Consider the following 24427-nt stretch of genomic DNA (forward strand, 5'->3'; position numbering starts at 1 on the left):
CTTTGGGAAGCATCGATGTTATTCTGTGCTTTGTGATTGCCGATTAATGTAACTAGAACTATACAGCAACTCCCCCAACATAGAAAAGCAGGGTAGGACGCAATTTATACTGAAATTGCGGGAATGAGCTGGATCAAATCCCCCCCCTGGCGAATTGGAAAGGAACGTTTTGAATGACAGGTGCAGTCCGAGCATTGCTGTGTTGTTTGGCACAAGTGGTGGCTTTTCACTGGACTTCCAGAATCGGGCTGAAAACATCCAATCGACCACCAGATGGCAGAAGAGAGATAGAGCTTTCTGAGCTCTTTGCAGCCATCTAGAGGATGTCTTGATCCTTGCGGCCCAGATTACGGAGCTCCGGCATCAAGCAGCAAATGCCACTCAGCAAAGGGTTGAAGGAGAGAGTTGGGTGACGTTGTGTAAGCTTGCCTTAGGTGGAGCATGGAAGGCCATTCTCTCCATGGAGAAAGCATGATCTGCAACGCACAGGGTGGGAACACCACCCTCCCTTCCCCTTCTGATTCTCAGGCTGCTTGCAAACTGCACCTCCTCAAAGCCGGTAGCGATCTTTCCAGCGACATTAAGCATGCTTCCGTTCTACTAATCTCGGTGCATGATCTTAACTTCCTGTCAGCTGCACCCCTTTTCCACAGCTGAATAGCTTGGAGGGTCATGCATGAAATACATGGAGAGCAGGGCTGGCCAATCAGAACCCAAGGAGGTCTCTGGCTTGATGTTATCTCCATTTACATTCATCGACTGTCAATTTCCATGAAGATCCCCAATTTCTGTGGGGATCAGCTGGATGATGAGTTCTTCCTTCAAGCTCAAGCTTGGCACTCTTCCGATGAGAGCAAAATTAGGAGTCTTGGGGCTCCCAGAGTTCTCAGGAACATTGACCACCCTGGTGGGGAATTCTGGGAATTAGAGTCCAGGCATCTGAAGGGTGTCCAAGCTGGGGAAAGAGAGTTCCATCATGGCCGATGTTTGAGAAGGCCTGGACTTCCATGTCTGTGATTGTAGAATGATTATAGGTCCCCAGGAAAAATGATCATCTCCAGGCTGAATCCTAAATTAAGTAAGATGTCTTCCAATACTAGCTGAAATCTACTTTTGGGGAACATCGTTGCTTTGGCTAATTTACTGTTCGAAGCTTCCGTTCTAACCCAAAACAGCAGAATCAGAAGCAAATGTAGCTTTGATTAGGAGATTTGAAAACATATATATATATATATACAGGGCTTTTTTTCTCAGCGAAAAGGTGGCGGAACTCAAACCTGGCCACGCCCTCATCAAACCCTAGGACCGCCCCTTTAGAGAACCGGAATGCAAGTAAAATTTGGGAGGGGCTATTTCCGGTTTGGGAGGGGCTATTTCCGGTGCGGCCGGCCCGGAAAAAGGTGCCGGAACGCCGTTCCGCCGCGTTCCGGCTGAAAAAAAGCCCTGTATATATATATATATATATTATAATTTGACTACTCTACTAGCCTATCAGATAACCCAACCGGTGCTTTTTAATTAAATAAGTGCTCTCTTCTTCTTCTTCTTCTTCTTTTGATAATATATGTAAATATTTATTAAATGTATTAATGTGCATTTTTATAATATTCTCCCCTTCCCTATCCTGTTTGACCGTTGCGTACCATGTCATATTCTACATCTCTGGAAGGTTTTTGAGACAATCAGTTGTGTACCAATATATGGACTGTACATAAAGAGATATGAAATTTAAACTAAACAAAAATGAGAGTTGTAAAGCCTGGGCAGATAGATACATTTTATTTTCAAAATGCTGTTCTTAATGAAGAAAATAATAAAAAAATAAAAATAAAAAATAAAATAAAAAAATTACTATTTACTTACAATGGCCTGGTCATTATTTGTTTTTTTGTTTTAGTTTGTTCGGCTGAAAAGCTTTTGTGTGTCAAATGTTTGTGTGACGGGTTACAGTTTAATGAACACAGCTGCCATCGGCCCGAATTGGGTCCCAAGAGATCCTTTTTTTGATCCTTTCAACTGCTAATGCTTCTAGAACTGAGGGAGGGGGGAGAGAGAAAAGGACTTTGCATATTGCTCGACCTAAAGCTCTTAGGGTGTTTTTCATAATACGTTTGTTAATTTTTAAAGAACACATTCTCGGCGAGCGCATCAGATGGTTACAAACCAAATCCTCCAAGGTCCCTTCCGTTATTCTATGATTCTCTTAAGGGGTCTCCTGCTTGAGCAGAGGGCTGGACTAGATGTCCTCCAAGGTCCCTTCCAACTCTGTGATACTGGGATTCTCCTAATGCCGGCAGAGAGGCCCCCTCTAATTGTTATCTCCATGTGTTCATATCAAGCAGTTAATGTCATATCCTCCCCAGGAGGACGGGGAGGAGGGAAGATTACTCTTAGAGATAGGAAACTAAGAATTATAAACCGTAAAAACCCGTTATAGATTCCTGAGGGTTATAAAGAAAAACCCTTCCTGAGCCCCCCCCCTCTTACACAGCCTTCCGTCGGGCTCATTCCGTATCAAGGCCACAGGTCAAGAGCCCGTGACGGAGGCTTGAGTGGCGGCGTGTCGCTCTACCCTTTCTCTCTCTAGAGGCCGGACGCCCTCGCGCGCCCATCAGCCCCTGCGGCGCTGTTCCTACATCCCCCCCCCCCGTAAAAAGTTGCTATTTTCCAAAGCCCCTGAAGGCAGGACAAGAAGCAACGGATGGAAACTGATCAAGGAGAGAAGCAGCCTAGAACTAAGGAGAAACTTTCTGACAGTTACAACAATTAACCAGTGGAACTCCTTGCCTCCAGAAGGGGTGAATGCGCCAACACTGGAGGTTTTTAAGAAGAGACTGGACAGCCATTTGTCCAAAATGGTATAGGGTTTCCTGCCTGAGCAGGGGGTTGGACTAGATGACCTCCGAGGTCCCTTCCAACTTTACCATTATTATTATTATTATTAAATGGACAGACTGGCTTTGCAACATGTTCCAGATGACGTTGAAATGGTTAGTAAGGAGAACATGTTCCCTACGCAGCTACCGGTGTTTGCATTTCCGAAACATTTTGATCCCAGGACCCTCTTTGAATTCTTATAAATGCATCACTTTGGTTTATGTGGGTTATATCTATGGATATTTACTGTATTAAAATGAGACCAAATTTGGTATAGTGGCGAAGGGACCAGGCTAGGAGCCAGGAGATGGTGAGTTCTAGTTCTGCTCTAGGCATGAAAGCCAGTTGGGTGACTTTGGGCCAATCACCAGGAGATGGTGAGTTCTAGTTCTGCTCTAGGCATGAAAGCCGGCTGGGTGACTTTGGGCCAATCACCAGGAGATGGTGAGTTCTAGTCCCACCTAAGGCGTGAAAGCCAGCTGGGTGTTTTTGGGCCAATCATTAGGAGGTGGTGAGTTCTAGTACTACCTAAGCCCTGAAAGCCAACTAGATGACTTTGGGCCAGTTACTCTCCCTCAGCCTAACCCACCTCACAGGATTGTTTTTGTGGGGTAAACAGGAGGAGGAGGATGCATTGGTTATGTTCACCGCCTTTTATATTTATGAAAATAATAAAAGTGGGATACAAATAAATAAAACGTTTCTTGCCTATTTTGGTCAAGGACACCTCCCTCATGTCCCACACCAGCAGAGGATTTGGAACCCTGAACCCATCATTCTGAAGAATACGACTTTATAATTAAAAGAGGCCGATGCGTCTTACCTGCGACGAATTCTCTGCAGGCTTGGAGCTGCTTAGCTGGTCCGTATTCATCTTTGCTTTGACCTCAGGTGTCTTTGACATTTCCGCCATTATGGTTTTTGAGCGATTTGGACTGGGCTCCTCAGAGTCTTCCAGTTTGGTTCCCACTGGAAAAAAATAATACACATTTTTGGTTTATGTTATTAAACAAACCTTTTCGGCTGTCAAAAAATTGAAAACATTCGTGTGCAGATGTTTAAATGAATACAGAATGGGGCAAGAATGAGTAAAACGCCATTAAGGTGGGCTCAATTCTTCGCAACTCCTTAAATCAGGGATGTCCAACCTTGGCAACTTTTAAGACTTGTGGACTTCCGCACCCAGAATTCCCCAGCAAGGCTGGCTGGGCAGTTCTGGGAGCTGAAGTCCACGAATCTTAAAAGTTGCCAAGATGAGACACCTCTGTTTTAGAGAGTCACAATGCTATAAAGTTTGAAAAGACTCATGCTCAGCCTTAATCAGTGGTGGGATTCAGCTACCAGTTTGGCAGAACTGGTAGCTAATTTTTTGTTGCCCAGGCCCAGAATGGACTTCCGGAAGCGGCATCCACGCAGAGAACCGGTTGTTCACCTATTTGAATCCCACCACTGGCCTTAATGTATGTTTGCAAAGTACTTGAACGGAATTTACTTTGCTCCGACTAAGTAAAGACTTCTTATAGCTTTGTATGATGCATGAATCCAGATAAAGGTGCCTTTTTAAAAAAATAAAATAAATCCCCGGTAAGAACTTGCATTTCAGAGTTACTACGATCTTCCTGGATTTGGCTGCCCCTCAAAGCCCAACTTCAAAGACACCTACACATGCATAAACCCACGGGGAGAGAACTTGGACCCCTCTATGGGGTTGTGGTGTTTGGAGTGCTGCATTCTCAGCTGTTGCTGACCAGATCAAATGTCCGTGCCCTCTCTGGCACCTGATTGGCATTGGATGCAAACACACTTTTTAACGTCCAGGCTCACACAAGACGCGGGGGTGGTGTGGCTTGATTTTGAAAGGATGGTTCATGATTTTGTATGCGTGTGGATGGCGGGCAGAGGCCAATTCAAAACAACAACAAAAAACAAATTAAATGAAAAGCTATCATTTGGTGTAAACCAGGCGTGTCCATTCAACTTTAAGACTTGTGGACTTCAACTCCCAGAATTCCTGAGCCAGCATGGTTCATCTTGGAAACCTCTCCCTTTCCCCTCAGCATGGCTGGCTCAGGAATTCTGGGAGTTGAAGTCCACAGGACTGTAGTTGCCCACCCCTGGTTTCGGTAGGGGGGTAGGCAACCTTGGCTCTTGTATGACTGGTGGACTTCAACTCCCAGAATTCCTGAGCCAGCATGGCTCAGCTTGGAAACCTCTCCCTTTCCCCTCAGCATGGCTGGCTCAGGAATTCTGGGAGTTGAAGTCCACGAGTCATGAAGGGGCCAAGGTTGCCTACCCCTGGGATAGACAGTTATTAAGACAGACTTCAGCCTCCACAATTCCCATGCAGGATATCTCCTTTAGGAAGACCGTCGTATTCGTGAACTAGGAGAAGAATCTCAAGCATTCAACCAGGAGAAAGCTGCGCACTTCTGCCAAAGCAGACACATGCCCATTGATTGGTTTCAACCCTGAACTACGAAGTTTCGGGAAAGAGAATGCTAGCTTTTGTGCACATTTTGAATGGAGGCTGCTGTTTGCAAAGGACAGATGTGCCATTGTCTGGGTGGTGTGTGTGTGGGGGAGAAAAAAAACCCTGAATAAACAATTTTGTTATCATGTGATGGGCCCCAGAGGAGGCAGGCTTTATGAAATCCCCCGCGAAGTTCAGCCTTTGGTCTGCCAACTCATGGTGAGTAAAAAGCGCTTTTGAAAAAAGGACAGCTCTTTTAAACAAACACAGACCAAGCAAAGGGGAAATATTTTTTTCTCTTTATCTGATCATGTGAGAGGGGATTTTTTTTGTTTGTTTGCAAGTTGAGGAGGAACGGGAAACCTTTCCATCGTGGCCATGACTTCAGGAAGAACCAGAGGGGTCAAATAAATGGTGAGCGAAGATATCTGGGTTTGGGACACAAGGACTACTTGTCTTTGCATAACAACACTGGCACACAAGGGATGGACATCAAGTGCTATCGCGATGTCCTTCCTATGCAAGGGATGAAAAACATGTTTGGATAGGTCCAAAAAAAGAAAGGATAAAAACATCTTCTAACTCCTTTTTTTCATGCAACCCATACTGGTTTCTTTCAAGACTGCACCTTTCAATTGGAAGAAAAGTTTACAGAGTCCTAGGGCAGGGGGGTAGGCAACCTTGGCTCTTTTATGACTCGTGGACTTCAACTCCCAGAATTCCTGAGGCAGCCATGCTGAGGGGAAAGGGAGAGGTTTCCAAGCTGAGCCATGCTGGCTGAGGAATTCTGGGAGTTGAAGTCCCCGAGTCATGAAAGGGCCATAGTTCCCCCATGCTGGCTCAGGAATTCTGGGAGTTGAAGTCCACGTGTCATAAAAGAGCCACGGCTGCCTATCCCTGATCTAGTCCAGGGGTCTTCAAACTTGGCTCTTTTATGACGCGTGGACTTCAACTCCCAGAATTCCCGAGCCAGCCATGCTGAGGGGAAAGGGAGAGGTTTCCAAGCTGAGCCATGCTGGCTCAGGAGTTCTGGGAGTTGAAGTCCACGAGTCATAAAAGAGCCAAGGTTGCCTACCCCTATCCTAGGGAAACAGATGTGGAGAGATTGAGGGGGACAGTAAGGAAGGGTCTATTTCTGAGCAATGTTTTTCTCTAGTTAGATGGTGGTTAATTTTTTTCCCTTCATCTTGATTGCGAATCTTTCACTTATGCACAAGAGTTGAATTTCCTAGCGGGCACCGTAATCCGATGCAGTCTTAACATACACTGTTGAGAAAAGCTGAACTGACCTTATCAATCAGCCTAAACATTTTTCAGTTGTGACACCGGCATCTTGAGAAGAAACCATTTCAGCCCTAGTTACCTTTCTTTTCTTGATTGGCCCAGAATTCCCGTACGCGTTTGTTAATGTTCTTTGTCTCCCTCAAATGTTTTTGCCACTGGCGTAATTCCTGGACTTCAGAATCGCAACGGACCTGGAAATGGGAAAACATACGTGCTTGGGTAAGAAAATCTGGAGGTATCTGTTGAGTCAATCTCAAAAGTGCTTTTTCAAAAGGCAACTGGACTATGTTTTTTCTTTGAAGAAGATGAAGAAGCTTCATCAGTTCTGATCAGATGGTGGTGGGGGGAACATAAGGATAGCAGAGCTCATCCATCCTCCCCACCATCCAGCTAAAACTGAAGAAGCTTCTTGCATGAGGAAAAAACATAGTCCAGTTGCCTTTTGGAAAAGCACTTTTGAGACCAGCCATGACCTGGATGCCTGAGAATCTCCATAGACATGTTGAGTTGATATTAAATAGCCTTCTTATAATAATAATAATAATAATAATAATAATAATAATAATAATAATAATAATAATAATAATAATAATAATAATAATAATAACAACAACAACAACAACAACAACAACAACAACAACAACAACAATAAAGTTGGAAGGGACCTTGGAGGTCATCAAGTCCAACCCCCTGCTCAGGCAGGTAATCCTATACCATTTCGGACAAATGGCAGTCTAGTTTCTTCTTAAAAACTTCCAGTGTTGGAACATTCACCGCTTCTGGAGGCAGGTTGTTCCACTGGTTAATTGTTCTAACTGTCAGGAAGTTTCTCCTTAGTTCTAGGTTGCTTCTCTCCTTGATCAGTTTCCACCCGTTGCTTCTTGTCCTGCCTTCAGGCGCCTTGGAGAATAGCTTGACTCCCTCTTCTCTGTGGCAGCCCCTGAGATATTGGAAGGCTGCTATCATCTCCCCCCTCGTCCTTCTCTTCATTAAACTAGACAGACCCAATTCCAGCAGCCTTTTCTTCACAACATGCTGTCAACTTCCCAAACTCAGTTCTCTATTGGCGACTGTTAAGTATTGTATATAGATTTAGGAAGCTGTGGAGATATCTTGGCCTGTATAATTGCCTAGGGTCGGACACGACAGAATGGAAAAAATGATCATCATCATTTAGGAATGACCAAAAGTGCTTTCTCAAAAGGCAACTGTAGTTTGTTTCCTTCCTTGAAGTTGCGTTTCTCATCCAAGAAGCTTCTTCAGCCCATGAGCTCATGAGTTGAAGAAGCTTCTTGGATGTGAAGTGAAATGTCTTCAAGGAAAAAACAAGGTCCAGTTGCCTTCTGAAAAAAGCACTTTTGGGATAACCATGACCTGGATGACTGAGGATCTCCACAGATATTCAGGAGTGATGTTTTCTAACTGATTGGTACAAAGAAACCACAGAAACACCCATTTAGCTTCTGGCTATGATCTTTTGGGATCTTCCTTTATCCATCCATCCATCTCTCTCTCTCTGATTGAGCAAAGAGTCATCAGGACAGAATAAGCTACCAATAGGATTACTTCTTACAATGGAAACTATTAGGTCCCGGCTGTGTCTGGCTTAAAATAGCCAGAGGAGTATAAGTAGCAAATCTCCAGCCCTATCCTTTCTGTTGACCTTTAAATCCAGAATGAGAGGATGTGTCTCAGACAACACTCTCTCTACTCTCCAACCCCATGTGCTTTCCTGTGACAAAAAAAAAAAAGCAGGACAACCAGCAACACGCTGGGTCACAGCAATCAACCCACTAATCAACCAACCAATCAATCAAACATATAATTTCCCTAGTAGACCAGCAGAGGCTTAGAGCAAAGGACTTTTAGTCCAGGATCATGTTTCCAGCAGAAGCTGGACAGAAAAGCCCCACAAATGAAACACTGAGCTAAGTTTATCTCGCACGTTGTATGGGTTTACTCTGGAACTGCTGCTCTTGTCCAGCCTAATTCATTTCTTAATTTCCCGAGCTGATTTGAGCCTCCAAACTAGAGGTCAGCTACAAGGAAATAGTCATGGCCGCCATGTTGCTACGGCGGCCATTTTGTGGGACCGCCTTCAACGTGCGTTCGAGTCTCTCAATCTTTCCAATAGATTGATATAATTTAGGTATGTCAGGACACAGATTTAGCATTTAGCTGGCAAGATTTAGCTGGCAAAAGTCAGGGGATTGGCCATGGGTGGGTGATTAAAATGTACAGCAATTATTTAAAGTCTAATGGACTTTGGGGAAGATTTCAGGTGGTGTTCGGATGGGTTAGGGTTAGGGTCAAGGACAAGAAGTTAGAAATATAAGAAGGTTGCCCTCTCATAAACCATCTTTGTGTGTCCTCTTGTTACGATTTGTTTTCAAATTACCCTTCCTTCTTCTCTCCTACGTTCTCTTTTTCTCCTTCCTTTTCAAATGCCAAGCATCCCGTTCTTTGCTTGTTCTTCTCCCCCAATTAGCTGAATCCTTCCTCCCTTCTTCAATGACACGTGCGATTTCCATTAGATGATGCTCTGGACCAGTGTTTCTCAATGTTGATTGCTTTAAGGTATGTGGACTTCAATTCCCAGAATTCCCCAGCCAGCCATGCTGGCTGGGGAATTCTGGGAGTTGAAGTCCACAAGTCTTAAACGTTGTGCAGGTTGGAAAAACACTACTCTGGACTAAACAAGACAAGGGACAACATGACCTGAAGACGTTCCTGGCCCCGACCACGTCTGCTTTTGAACGTCTAGCCTGGTGGGAAACAAAAGCTGAGTTTCCCCTTGTCAGCATCTTTTCTCCCACGAGCCACACCTGCGGTTGAAGCCCTACGCAGGGGGTTCCCCTTGAGCCAAAGCCTGTTGCACAGAGGGAACATCTGGCAGAATTAATACAGGGGTGGTGGTGTCTTACCCGATAACCTTTCCAGAAGGTTTGGATGATGAAGCCGGCTTCTTTCTCGCTGAGCAGCAGAGACAAAGGAATGGGAGGTCTAGGACTAGAAGAAATATATATTTTTTATTATGTATTTATATCCCCCTCTTTATTATTTTTACACATAACTCAAGGCGGCCAACATATCCAACACACCTTCCTCCTCCTGTTTTTCCCATAATAATAACAACCCTGTGTGTGTGTGTGTGTGTTTGTGTGTGTGTGTGTGTGTGTGTGTGTGTGTGTGAGAGAGAGAGAGAGAGAGAGACAGAGGGAGACAGAGAGAGAGAGAGAGACTGGCCCAAAGTGATCCATCTGGCCTTCATGCCTATGGCAGGACTAGAACTCGCAGTCTCCTGGAGATTGGCCCAAAGTCACCCAGCTGACTTTCATAGCTAACGCAAAACTTGAACTCATGCTGAGGATTGTATCGCAAAATTCAAGGCATGAGGCAGTCCTGAAGGACGTCGTCCTTTGTGTTTAGGCACCGTAAGCTGGGTTCATTTCTGCCTGTGAGCGAAACAAAATTCTCCAGTATTCTGAATTCCTCAGCTTGGGCAAAAAAAAATAAAATCCATCCTTTGCTTGAAGGTCGAGATGAAGCCACACATTTCAACTGTTCGATCTCCCTTTCTTGTTTTCATAATTCAAGTTTTAATCTCCCAAAGCCATCAGATGAACAAACTTGGAAACTTCTTTGTCTAAAAGGACTTGGTAATTTATCGCTGGAGAAGATTCCTGCGAGTCCCCTGGACTGCAAGGCGATCAAACCGGTCAGTCCTAGAGGAGATCAACCCCGACTGCTCTTTAGAAGGCCAGATCCTGAAATTGAAACTCAAGTACTTTGGCCACCTAATGAGAAGGAAGGACTCACTGGAGAAGAGCCTGATGCTGGGAAAGATGGAGGGCAAGAGAAGAAGGGGACGACAGAGGTGGCTGGATGGAGTCACTGAAGCAACAGGCGTGAGCTTCAATGGACTCCAGAAGATGGTAGAGGACAGGAAGGCCTGGAGGAACGTTGTCCGTGGGGTCATGATGGGTCGGCTACGACTTCGCAACTAACAACAAAATTGATCACAAGGAGCATCTTACCAGTGCTCCTAATTTAAAGTTTTATCACGGAAAGAGGGAAGGGCAAAATAGTCCCAGCACGCTTCTTTCCAATCGGTACAGACAGCCGTCCACTTACGATCACAACTGCACCCTCAAATTTCTGCTGGTAAGCAAGGCAGTTGTGATGAAGGTTTTGCCCCATTTTACGGCCTTTCTTGCCAGTTAGGTGAATCCTTGCAGTTGTTAAGTGAATCTGGCTTCCCCAATTGACTTCTGCTCGTCAGAAGGTCGCCAAAGGGAATCACATGATCTGAGGACACGGCAACCGTCGTAAATAGGAGTCGTCCAAATCGTGATCGCATGACCACAGGGAAGCTGCAAGTCGCAAGGGTGAAAAATGGCCGTAAGTTCAGGACCACCTGTATCCATACAACCTTTTGGGAGAAACAGGTTTCCGTTTCATTTTTTTTTTCTCTCCCCCGTGATGTTTACTTCCTGGCTTTCTTTTCTGGAGAAATATAAGCTTGCCCTTCCTAACACGGCAGTATGAATTCCGTCCGTGCCTGCGCCGGGCTTCATTTTTCAAACTCACGAGGATCTGTCGGGGGGAAACTGATCCCAGACTAAAGTAGAAACAGGAGGTATATAACTCAAGTCCGGTGGGGAAGGGCTTTGGGTCCAGAAAGCCACCCCTTCCAGTCTGAAGGAGCCCAAGTCAGCCCGGGTCCATTTTGCTCGGCTGGAATATTAATAATTGACTCGAGGTCGGATTAAAATAGACTATCAGGAGGGGCAAGAGTGGACTGGGCAAGCGGGAATAGATTATTTGTGGCAGGAGACAGCTGGGACACCCCAAGATGAATCGGCTGACAAACCAATGTGCGGGGTGTGTCGGTTGCACAAAATTAAAGGCTCCCTGCGGGGCATCCGTCAATACAGCAAAAGTGCTTGGCTCGTGTGCTAACTGGATTTCCCAGACCGATCTGGCATCGCCTGGTAGATGGCTTGCTGCCTTCCTGTGCGAAGTTTTCAGCCACAGATCAATCTAAAAATGGGAGAGCAGCTAGATTAACTACGATCGATATCAGCGTGATATCTTCTTCTTAGTGGCTTCTACCGAGGCAATTTGATCAAAATGCCCCAGGCTGGAGAACTGTTTGGGAAAGATCACCAGAACTTGTTTATTCCTTGGCATGGTTCTGTTGCAGCTACTTTGAGATGCTAAATTCCATCCTGCATATGTTTTGTTTTGTCTTTTCTGTTTTCCAGAAAAACACGTGCGCTGGGTGTTTTCTGCCTGGGCATATCCCATCTTCTCTGGATTTAGATTAGCTCAGGGAATCGCACACAAGGTTGCACGTTATTAAAAGAGGCATAAAGATAATTTTAGCTGCAAGCAAAGAGCAGCTATGGAATACAAGAGGTCGTGATGGGGCAGTTTTCGCTGGTCTGGTTTGGGAAGAAGCTAGATATATTAGATTAAAAAAAAACTATATACAAGCCCAGCCAAGTTCATTAATAATAATAATAGTAATAATAGTAATAATAATAGTAGTAGTAGTACTAGTAGTAGTAGTAATAATAATAATAATAATAATAATAATAATAATAATAATAATAATAATAATAATAATAATAATAATAATAATAATAATAAAGTTGGAAGGGACCTTGGAGGTCATCTAGTCCAACCCCCTGCTCAGGCAGGAAACCCTACACCATTTCAGACAAATGGCTGTCCAATCTCTTCTTAAAAACTTCCAGGGTTGGAGCATTCACCGCTTCTGGAGGCAGGTTGTTCCACTGGTTAATTGTTCTCACTGTCAGGAAGTTTCTCCTTAGTTCTAGGTTGCTTCTCTCCTTGATTAGTTTCCACCCGTTGCTTCTTGTCCTGCCTGTCATCCAAAGAACTGGGGAATGGCCTCATATTTAGCCAATCAAAGTCCTAGTTTTTGCAAAGGGGCTTTTAAATGCCTTTTCATCACAGGACCTTCTAGGAAGGTTCCAGTCTATGGCCCTGCCTTTGTCATCACTCAGAACTAGAGACATATTTTGGGTTTGTACGCTGATCCGAGAGAAACTTTTGTTTCCTCTCCAGCCAGGCCCTTTAAATCACACATTTGTAAACTTTCTTTTATCCGAGCCTCGATCAAATGAGACTCTGGCGGGAGCCAAATTTTTTGGCAGCGATGTTTAGACGTAGGAAGAAACCATTTGCTGAACAGCTTGTTTCCTATGAAACGTCAACACAGATGCTGTTTTCTTTTTTTGTGTTGCTGGTTCTTGGGTCTTTTGTCCTAAACCTCCATTCATCCAAGTACTGGCAGTCCTTGACCTACAGCCCTTGGTTGAGCAACTGTTTGACATTGCAACACCGTTGGAAAAAAGGGTCTTAGAACCGGCCCTTGTGCTTACAGCCTCCCCAGGCACACGATCAGAATTCAGAGGCTTGGCAACTGGCATGTACTTAGGACAGTTGCAGTGCCCTGGGGCCACGTGATCCCTTTCTGCAACTTTCCCAGCTGGCTTCTGACGAGCAAGGCCAACGGAGGAAAGTGGATTTGTTTAAGGAGGGTGTGATTCCCCTTAACGGCTGCCTTGATTGTTTAACAACCGTAGCAAAAAAGGTCATAAAATCAGGCAAGAGCCACTTAACAACTAACTTGCTTAGCAGTGGAAATTCTCCTTCCAATTTTGGTCGCAATTTGAGGACTAACAGCAGTGATGTGGGGCTGGATGGAAGAGAAGGACCAATTTCTAGTCCTCCTTCAACTGCAGAAACTTCCCAAGGGATTGCAGACTGCAGGTTGTCCTCTCCTTACGGCAGTTCGTTTAGGGACCGTTCAAAATTACGACGGCGTTGAAAAAACTGACTTATGACCGGTTTTTTGACACGACCGTTGCAGCATCGCCACGGCCACGTGATCAAAGTTCAGAAGCTTGGCAAGTGACTCACATTTATGACAGTCGCAGTGTCCCGGGGTCACGTGGCCCCCCTCTTGCGACCCGTCAGATTCACTTAACAACCGTCTTACTATATGAATAACTGCAGCGATCCGCTTAACGCGTAGTAGAGCAAGAAAGGTTGCAAAACGGGGCAAGATGCATTTAGCAACGGGAACTTTGGGCTCAACTCTGGTCGTTAAGTCGAGGACTGCCTGGAGTCCCTTTCTCCCAGGCTTCACCGGGTTGTTGTGGGAAACAATGGGAAGAAGAGATGTATCACACACTGACTCGAACTCCTGAATGAAGGGCCCGAGATAATCCTGACAAATACCTATTTCTAAACTTTGCTGAAGGAAAGAATGTAGAGGGACAGCTGCCCCGGCTACGGACGGCAGCTAAGTTAATTTACAGCCTCCTCGGTACAGACCTCTTTGCAAAGGGCCAAAATAGAAGCATGTCAGAAGTGATCCTCAAAGCTGTTTGTCTCTCCTTCTCTCTCTCTCTCTCTCTCTCTCTCCCTCTCCCTCCCTTTCTCCCTCTCTCTCTCTCCCTCTCTCTGTCTCTCTCCCTATCTCTCTTCTCTTTCTCCCTCTCCCTTTCTTTCTCTCCCTTTCTCTCTCCCTCCCCCCTCTCTCCCTCTCTCCCTCCCTCTCTCCCTCTCTTTCTCCCTCTCCCTTTCTCTCTCTCCCTCTCCCTCCCCCCCTCCCTTTCTCCCTCTCTCTCCCTCCTTCTCTCTCTCTCCCTTTCTTTCTCTCTCCCTCTCTCCCCCCCTCTCTCTCCCTCCCTCCCTCTCTCCCTGTCTCTCTCCCTCCCTCTCTCCCTCTCTCTCTCTCTCTCCAAAGAAGACATGAAATCAGGATAATTTGTTTTCTGGCCAATTTGGCAATTGAGGGTTTGGTCTGGACACGAAATAAATAAAGGGTGTTGCTGAGTAAGGGAGGAAAAAGAAGTCAGGATGTTGCCTCCAATTGCTCCTCTTTTTTCACACGCAAAACTCATTAAAAAGGGGGGGGGCAGGGCTTCCATTATTTCTTGATTCGATTTAAAACATTTACACAACCGCCCCTTCGGTAACCAACTCCGGGCTGCTCCCAATCCAAAGCCAAAGCAGCATAAAAAAACCCGCAAAACTGGACACATCAAAAACCAGGCAAAGCACCGTTTGCCAAAATTAGCAGAGTTAGGGCTGCCGTCTTGAATTTCTTGACCTTGCCTCCCTAGGTGGAGGACTCTCTATCTGCTGCAAAATTGCCCCCAGATCTCCTTGGGCAGATCCCTTGATCTGCCGTCACCCCGCCATCCCGGCGTGCGGATCCCCTCGTGGATAACGCCGCTTGTTGATGCAAATCGAAGATGCCAAGCGCGGCCTGACGTTCATCGGGGTTGACAGGCCGACTGCGGCAGCCTGCGGGGTTTCGTGTGCCGACGTTGCGAGGCACAGCACCCTCCCCGCACGTTCCCTTCCCTGAGTCAGGAGGGGAGACACACAAGAGAGGGGGCGGGTTGACGTGGAGACACTGGGACACGGTTGGGATTTGATTATTTTTTTTTGGGAGGGGGGTCTGGGATGTCTTTCTGGGGTGGCTTCCCGCACCGTATGCCAAAGAGTGTCTGCTCGGCATTTATGGACAAGCTGCTTGACAGCTTTCTGACGGGCGTGTTGAATTAAAGAAAGGGGAAACAGAGACGCAGCAGCAGCAGGAGGAGACCTGGAAAACAGCATGCAAACGCGACAGGCCCAGATGGCAAGGCAGTTGTGGCTTCTCCGTTCTGTCGGAAAGGGGAAAGAGCAGAGGGTTTTGCAAAAAAAAAAAAACACAAAAAGGAACAGAAAGCCTCTTTTTTTAAAAAAATAATTATGAGAAAGAACTGGAAAGGATAACCAAATACGAAGACCTGCAAATAGAAATTGAGTGACTGTGGCAGAAGAAAGCAAAGGGGAGTGCCGATAGCAATAGGCGCCTTGGGTGCAATCCCAAAACATCTGACGCACCGTTTGAGCACCATCGGCATTGACACAATCACCATCGGTCAATTGCAAACGGCAGCTTTACTTGGAACAGCTTGCAACCTGCGACGCTACCTCTAACACCATCAAACATCCATATCTGCCTATCCCAGATCCATGGCTGGCCGGGGAATTCTGGGAGTTGAAGGCCACACATCTTAAAATTGCCTAGGCTGAGAAACACTAATTTATAAGCTCAAGACTTTTTCTGTACTTGTAAATGCCTGCAATCCAGTGTAGACGTGGCTTAAGCCCCAAGCATAAATTCATTTCTCTCCCTTTTTCATGTCTTCAGTTTTCCATCCATTTGCCTTTCATCCGTTATTTGAATACAACAATAGGTCGTTCCACGTTACTCTGTTGGCATTTCGCTGTTAGATTGTTCATCTTTATTCCATAGTTAATTTCAAGCTGCATTTTAATTTTATGTCTTGCGGTCTGCTTGTTTTAAACCTTGTTAACCCCCTGGAGAGTTTTCTTAGAGAAGAAAGACAGAGCATCGTTCCGCTATGCAAATAAATACAATTTTAGAAACAATTTTATGCACATCTTGGATTTCTGTTTGCTTTACAGATTAAGCCCTCTTTAATAAGTAAACAAAGAGAGAGGAATCAGTAACCATCCTTAGCATTGTGCCCTCGAAGTCGACCTGAAGTCAGGGGCTTGAAAAGAAATTCTTGGGGTACACAAGCTGGTGTAGGAACAAAGAGATGGGATAATCAGAAGCAGAATAACAAAATAACAGAATTGGAAGGGACCTTGGAGGTCATCTAGTCCAACCTCCTGTTCAAGCAGGAGACCCTATACCATTCCAGACAAATGGCTGTCCAGTCTCTTCTTAAAAACCTCCAGTGATGGGAGCACCCACAACTTCTGGAGGCAGGTTGTTCCACTGGTGAATTGTTCTAACGGTCAGGAAGTTTCTCCTTAGTTCCAGGTTGCTTCTCTCCTTGATTATTTTCCATCCGTTGCTTCTTGTCCTGCCTTCAGGTGCTTTGGAGAATAGCTTGACTCCCTCTTCTTTGGGGCAGCCCCCGAGATATTGGAACAGTGAACAGAATAATAGAGTTTGGAAGGTCTTCTAATTCAACCCTTGCCCAAGCAGGAGACTTTTCCGGACCCCCTGCTCTGATGAACTGTTCCCACAGTCAGGAAATTCCTCCATAGTTCTAGGCTGGATCTCTCCTTGATCAGTTTCCATCGGTTGCTTCTTGTCTGGCTCCCAGGTGCTTTGGGGAACAGGCTGTCCCCTTCTTCTTTGGGGCAGCCCCTCAAATACTGGAAGACTGCTATGGCCTCATATCATTCATCAGATCAAATGAATGGCAGGAGAAGTGGCACGCAAAGCCCACTCATCCATGCAAAGTTACCCCTGGAAGGTCAACTGAAAACTAGCAGTGATGGGAGCTGTAAAGGCCACTGAGACTAGCAGACTTGGGGGGGGGGGGCATTAGAATATGAAAAGGAGAAGGGATGGGGTAGGGTGGGAAAGCCACTTGGGCGAACCCTTGACATACCAGCACCCACTTTCCGAAATCTGTTAGCGAAACCAAGTAAATAGCAGCCGCGTTGGAGGATTTGGAGACGGAGGGGGTGGTGGAAGCCGGAGAGAAATTCTTTGGAGAGAGAACGAGGAGAAGGACATAAAAAGCACTCACAAATTGGGCATTCCCCAAATCTTCACAATACCAGCTTACTGAAGGTCTATTGTCACCTGAGTCAGATGCCCCTGGGAACCAGCTGGCCGTGGGCAGATGGCACACAGGAAACCACACCAAATGTGGGTGATTTCCTTTCAAGGCCCAGGCGAATTTGAACGCAAGGCCCAGGCCATCTGAATATTGCACAATGTTCTTATTATATCTTACCGCCTGCCCTCTTTCTCGGCAGCGTCCTGCGAGTCTCGCATCATCCGTGATGGGCGAAAGAAGCCAAGCCACTTTCTGGCTGCACTCCAACCATCTTCCCACGGAGGATGGAGCCAGGATGGGGAAAACACAACCGGTGCTCTTAGGAGCGGCATCAAACGTGGGAACCCACGGGGGGAAAAGTGTCAGCGTAAAACGGAGCCTTTTGGTTTTTCTGCCAGAAAAACTTTATTCGTTTATGTATTCGATTTTTTATCAGGCCTTTATGATTTTATAGGTAACTCAAGGCAGTGTGAATGTATAAATACTCCTTGCGCCTCTATTTTCCCCTCAACAACAGCCCTGTGAAGTGGGTTGTGCGGAGAGGGAGTGACTAGAATTCACTGTCTCTTGGCCCAAAGTCACCCAGTTGGCTTTCATGCTTAAGGCAGGACTAGAACTCTCACCATGTCTTGGTGACGAGCCCAAAGTCTCCCAGATGGCTATTGTGCCTGTGGCGGGACTAGAACTCACCGTCTCCTGGTTTCTTGGTCTGGATTTCTCTGGACTGAATGGCAGTGATTTCATTATCCTATGAAATTTATTCTCTGGGGGAGACTTCTTACAATTATAAGCCACTGAGAATCACTTCGTTTAAATGGTTAATCAAATACATAAATAAACAGCAGTGTGTGAGTCAGTTCTACCCCTATCCAAGTCACGAAAACCCCAAGCCGGTCCCTCTTTCTTGGCCCTAGGAAAGAGGCAATGGCAAACCACATCTGAAAAACCTTGTGAAAATTCTTTTTTGGGGGGGGGGGCACTCTACCTTCCCCTGTGCAAACAAACCTAAGAAAAAACCACAACTTTGCAAGGGACTGGTGATCAAATTATCCTGCCTGTCAAGAGGGCTGCAATTGTGACGAAGGAAGAAGAAATGGAAATTGAAAAAAAGGGACAAGTTGAGTGCATTTCACTCTTTCCCGGGATAAGAAGTGCAGCCAAAGATGGAGCTGGTGTAAACCACGAGTTAATACTTACTGGTCCTTTAGCCAATCCTTCACGAAAGGGATCTCGAAAAACTCCACAAACGGTTCGTCTTTTCTCTTCGCGTTGTGGCTGGGAGGATCAGTGTGGTGGGGAAAAGCAGACACACATAAAATGGAGAGTGAAAACTAAGCATACAGGTGGTCCTCCAATTACAGCCACCACGGAGCCCAAAATTTATGTTGCTAAGTGAGACGTTTGTTGAGTTTTGCCCCGTTTTACGACTTTTCCTGCTGCAGCTGTTAAGTGAATCACTGCAGTTGTTAAATTGGTAACACGGTTGTGAAGTGAATCTGGATTCTTCATTTTACTTCGCTTGTTAGGAGGCCGCCAAAGGGGATCTCATGACCCCGGGACACGGCAACCGTCGTAAGTATGAGTTAGCGGCCAAACGTCTCAATTCTGATCGCGTGATCGTTGGGATGCTGCCATGATTGCAAGTGTGAAAAATAGTCGTAAGTCACTTTTTCAAGGACATTATAACTTTGAACGGTCACTAAACGAAGTACTGTAAGTCGAGGACTCTCTGCATTGGTCTCATTGAGAAGGGGGGGAGGAAAGTAACGGAATTATCTTCAAATACTTAACCCTGAGCAAGAAACTTACTTGTATAACCACTCCGTGAGGAAATCCAGAGCGATAAATCTTGTCTGTTTCCTCTGGAAGAACAAGAGACACCAGGTTCAGGAGAACAATGATAGGGACTTTTTTATTTTTATTCTGCTTTTTCTCCAAACAGCCACGCTCAACAGACAAAAAACTGTGGGCATCCACGGGACGGCAAGGGAGGATAGGACCACCTCGGACCCTCTCTTCTCGGCCCAACCCACCTCACAGAGTTGCTGTTGTGGGGAAAATAAGAGCCAGGAAGGGGTATTGTGTGTGTGTATTTCATCTTGAGTTGATTAAAATAATAAAAGACGGGACATAAATATTCGTGCAAATGGTTATATTTACGTGCGGTCATTGCATCAATGGGAGTTATGTTATTATGGCAATTGTACGTAGATATCCCTGCATCCCACAGAGGAGTATAAGGGGTCCCTGACTTGTAACCATTTACAATGGCACTGAAAAAAGGGACTTATGACCTGGTTCTCGCGCTTACGACCTTCACACAGCATCCCCACCATCGAATGATCAAAATTTGGGCACTCTGTCTTTACGACGCAGGGGGCATCCCGGGGTCATGTGATCGCCAGCCACCTGCAGCCTTCCCACAAGCAAAGTGAACGGGAAAGCTGGATTCGCTTAATGACACGATTCACTTAACAACCGCAGCGATTTGCTTAAGAACCGTGGCGAAAAAAGGCTAACAGCCTTACGGTATTTATTTTTCAGGCTCCGACTGTCTTTAAAGAAAGCAAGGAGGCCGGTTCTGTGCACAGCTGGGCTGGGTTAAACACCCCCGGATGTGTACAGGAAACCTCCCTAACAATGTGCATTGTTCAGTGGCAGATGGGCTGCCTGCTATTTTCCACAAGGAGAATAATCTCCCTTTCTTGGCTGTGTTTGTGTTACCCTCTGGAACACAATGCCAGGGCATAAGATAATTCCGCCACCCTGCCTGCTTTGTTTTACGGGTACGCCCACCGCTGCCACAGACCCTTTTACACAGTGCAGCACTTCTGATAAAATGCACAACCTCGCTCACACAAACGGCACCCACGCTCCTTTGTTTTTATTACTTCTGCTTTTGGCCTCGGAATATTTCACCCGAGAAGTTTTGGAAGGGGCGGCTTTGCTGTGCTCTTAAAACTCAAGAACCGCCGTTCTGGCTGAATAGGACTTCAAATCCGAACATCCATTGCCAGGGAAGGGAAAGGAAGGGAAGGGAAGGGAAGGGAAGGGAAGGGAAGGGAAGGGAAGGGAAGAGAAGAGAAGAGAAGAGAAGAGAAGAGAAGAGAAGAGAAGAGAAGAGAAGAGAACCTTTATTGCCATTTTTTTACTGGGCACAATGGCACACATCCAAAAATGAGATTTAGTTGCCCGCTCTCAAAGTGAAACACATACATGACACACACCTAAAACATACTATACACAACATATGGTTAGACCCACACCCCTACAAATACGTAACAAATAAATATTAAATACTGTCCATCTTGAATATGTGCTGTGTTTCTCAAACTCAGCAACTTTGAGGTGGAGGGACTTCAACTCCCAGAATTCCCCAGCCACTGTTTCTGATCCCTCCATCCCAGACCTGGAAGAAACCAGGAACCAGGATTGTTCAAATGAATGCCAGTTTACTGCCAGCTCTTCGCAAGAACCTGAACTACTAACGGCCAAGGCAAATTTGTGGTAGGTGAGAGTCAAAGGAATTCAAAGTGTGCTGGAGTTGTGGGTGTGGAGGGACACCAGACTGATGACATGTTTGACCCTTCCCTCGGGCTCAGCCTGGTCGTAACAGAGTAACAGAGTTGGAAGGGTCCTTGGACGTCTTCTAGTCCGTCTCCTACAAAAGCCATCGATGTGTGGCTTTGTCAAGCTGATCCGGCAGTCTGGAAAGTCACACCATTCCGGGAACAGTTTTGGGACTCACCTCAAAGCATCTTTCTTTCTTAGCTTGATGCAAAAGTTCAACCATCCCAGGAAGAAGCACTGGGAAAATGTAGCATTCCAAGAACTCTCTGGGACTACCTGGAAAGACCAACATTTGTTTTCACAACCATGTAAATATTAAGTCTGTTCCATTTACATGTCATGTAAATCAGGGGTCTTCAAACTTGGCCCTTTGATGACTTGTGGACTTCAATTCCCAGAATTCCTCAGCCAGGCACACGTGCCTGGCTGAGGAATTCTGGGAACTGAAGCCCACAAGTCATCAAAGGGCCAAGTTTGAAGACCCCTGCTTTGGATACTTCTTATTCCACAAATCCTCTAAGGCAGGGGTCTTCAACTTGGCCCTTTGATGACTTGTGGACTTCAACTCCCAGAATTCCTCAGCCAGGCACGTGATGACTTGACCCAGGACCCTGCCACCGTCATAAATACGAGTCAGTTGCCAAGCCTCTGCATTTTGATCACGTGACCGCAGGGAGGCTGCAGCGGTCGTCAAGTGTGAAAAACGATCACTTTGTTCAGTGCAGTCGCAACTTCAAACAGTCACTAAACAAACGGTTGTAAGCCGAGGACTACCGTGAATGCACTTTTTTGCCTACTGTTCTTTCGGTGTCTCTGCTTTAAAGCTGGCATTAAACATGGCTGAAAACGGGCCAACCCCAATGCCACAGACTGCAACAATGACACGGGCAGAAAGCCTGGTTAAGACCGGATGTCCCTTCATTTCTCTCTCTCTTTTTTTTTTTTTTTTAAAAAAGGGCTCCTGATTAAAGGGAGATAAGCTGCAAGGACGACTTACATGTTTTTAGATCAGGAAGTTCAGGAGGAACCAATTCAGAAAGAAGAGACAGGGTTTTCTGGGAGAGCACTTCGTCAGTAATCACGGATCTGCTGTCATCCCCTTTCAAATCTGGCGGCGGCCCAACGTCTGCAGGAACCTGTTAAAAAGCGAAAACAAGGAGGTGAACCCCCTGCTCCAATTGAAAGGAATACTTAATTCTTTAATATGTGTAGCTCAGGGTTGACCTGTGGGGTCCTTGGTGCTTTCTGAGCTTGGTGGTTTTCTTGCAGACTTTTCACGACCCAACTAGGTAACATCATCAGTACTAGAGAGTGTGGAGTTTGCTCTCTGTTTATATCAGTGTCGGTGGAGGCGTTCTCTTTTTGGTAGTTCCCTGATTGGACTGCTGCTTATTGTTTATTTTGTTAACCTTGGTTAGTTCACTTACTTTAGCAGAACACCTCCTCAACAGCAATCAAGACCCAAATAAGTGAAGATTAATACTAAGATTAACACTAGACCAACAATGTAGCAGTAAACAACACCCCAATCAAGGAACTACCAGCTGAGGCAAAGAAACAGAAAACAACAGCCTAATCAAGGAATCACCAAGAACGCTCCCAACAACACTGACAGGGAAGATAAACAGAGACCAAACCCCACTCCTTTCTAGCACTGATGGTGTTACCTACTTGGGTCATGAAGACACGAAAGAAAACAACCAAGCTCAGAGAGCACCAAGGACCCTACAGTAATTCTTTAAATGATAATTTCTCTGACTGGATACCTTCTACATGTATGGTGGGTCTTAACTCGCAGAATTCTGGAGGATGAAACTGTACATAAGAAATGTGCCTCAGGCAAGTTTGATCTAAGGGTTAGAAATGTATCTGGAATATCCTCCCGGATTGAGTGCTTAGGTTTCTTGGTTTGATCCAGGCATTAGCCAAACTTACAAGGTCAGGAATTTATAGTGCATATGTTTAAAAAGCCACATATATGTCATCCCAAGCTTCATTGTGGGGGGGAAAACAATCATTAAAGGATCATTAGGAGAAAAAAAACCAGTTCTTAATAATAAGGATTCTGTTTTGTTTTTTTTTAATTTTTAGATGATGGGGGAAAAGGGGATTACAGAACTTAGGGGGACTCGCACTTCTTCTGATTAAGACCAGAAACTGAAATATGTAAGAACACACAGAAAACAAGAGCCAAATGTAGCTCTAAGAGGGTTGATGTGTAAGGACGAAGCTGGCTGCAGTGAACTGAGCTTGTCGGTTCATATTAAGACATATAATGTGCAAGCTGCAAAATGAGATTTGCTACATAGGGGTGGGCTGGCCCTTAGTGGCAGACATGCATGCAGAAATATCTAAATTCAGCTTCTGGCATCTCCAGGCAGAAGCTGGAGAAAAAATCACGGGGAGGGGTTACCAATCAGGGTTGACAAGACTGAGCTGAATAGAAGCTCAGGACACACCCTGGTAGGCGATTTTGGTTTGGAAAGACACCACAAGCCAGGATTCCCAATTTGGATTGCCCTGACCCCTTTCACTGATGTTTCGAGGCAGGGGTGTCCATTCTTTAAGACTTGTAGACTTCAACTCCCAGAATCCCCAGCCACGCTCATATCTTGCTTGTAGAACAGTCTCTGTTTTTTTCCCCCCTTGAAACTAAAATACCTCAAACACCGTAAGCTTTCAGTATTTCTGTGCAAGTGGCCCGTGTATCTATAATAACAATCTTTTGGCAACGGTTGTATGGAATATTTATCCTCTCGGATTTTTTTTAAAAGAGCATAAAAGAGTTACAGAATTATTTTTTTAAGAAGCTGAAGAGAACCACCATCTGGATTTTTTTTTTTTTACCTGTAAGGCAGGTGGAGGTACCTCTTTCTTTTCCAAATGATCTGGATGAACAGGCTGTTGGGCTTCGAATTCTTTTGTTTGTTTGTTTCCAAGAAAGTGAAAGAGAAAATGAAAAGGACAAAGAGAAAAGGATAAGAAATTAACTTGTGGAATCCTATTTGAAGGATGAAAGATCAAGATTTTTAATTTGTTGCCGTTTCTGGAAGCTCTTAAAAGATTTCTCTGGCTCAGTTAGAATGGCCAGGCTTTAAAGATTTATTTATAGATTAGAGATAAGATAGGGAAAATGTTTTTTTTCCTCGTTGCACTTTTAAAGAAAACGATAAGCTACCGTGTTAAAAGGAAAACAAAGGAAGGCAAAACCAATTTATCCAATTAAGGCTAAAATACCTGCTTTGAAATAATAGAAATGCATGCTATTTCTGGTCATTCAAGACTGACTCCAAGGCACTAATCAAATCTTAATCTGGCCACTAATCAAATCTAATCTAAGCACGGGCATGCACAAACACTAATGCAGTGTTTCTCAAACTTGGCCTCTGGAAGACATGTGGGCTTCAACTCCCAGAATTCCCCAGGCGCCTGGGGAATTCTGGGAGTCGAAGTCCACATGCCTTAGGGCGGCCAAGTTCGAGAAACATTGCATTAACCAAAGCTGAAAGGAACCAAGGCTGTCGCATTCCCTTTGGAGGTGGGTGTGTGGGGGGGTGTCTTTGCAATAAAAACTTTGTGTGCA

At 45.4% G+C, this 24427-nt stretch overlaps 1 protein-coding gene across 1 annotated transcript in view; it reads right to left on the bottom strand.

The window, feature by feature from the left end:
* Window positions 1-24427, bottom strand: part of IQCK (IQ motif containing K) — a 47298-nt gene that overhangs the window by 22447 nt on the left and 424 nt on the right. Inside the window, exons 2-9 of the mRNA XM_015826399.1 lie at window positions 23692-23762; window positions 21842-21980; window positions 21023-21120; window positions 19084-19136; window positions 18472-18549; window positions 9556-9640; window positions 6711-6822; window positions 3701-3846 (exon numbers count right to left, since the gene is read on the bottom strand). Of these exons, the coding sequence (XP_015681885.1) occupies window positions 3701-3846; window positions 6711-6822; window positions 9556-9640; window positions 18472-18549; window positions 19084-19136; window positions 21023-21120; window positions 21842-21980; window positions 23692-23762 (782 nt within the window). The remainder of the gene's footprint in view (window positions 1-3700; window positions 3847-6710; window positions 6823-9555; window positions 9641-18471; window positions 18550-19083; window positions 19137-21022; window positions 21121-21841; window positions 21981-23691; window positions 23763-24427) is intronic.

This window comes from Protobothrops mucrosquamatus, unplaced genomic scaffold, assembly GCF_001527695.2.
Source record: "Protobothrops mucrosquamatus isolate PMUCROS unplaced genomic scaffold, P.Mucros_1.0 scaffold_209, whole genome shotgun sequence".
Lineage (NCBI taxonomy): Eukaryota > Metazoa > Chordata > Lepidosauria > Squamata > Viperidae > Protobothrops > Protobothrops mucrosquamatus.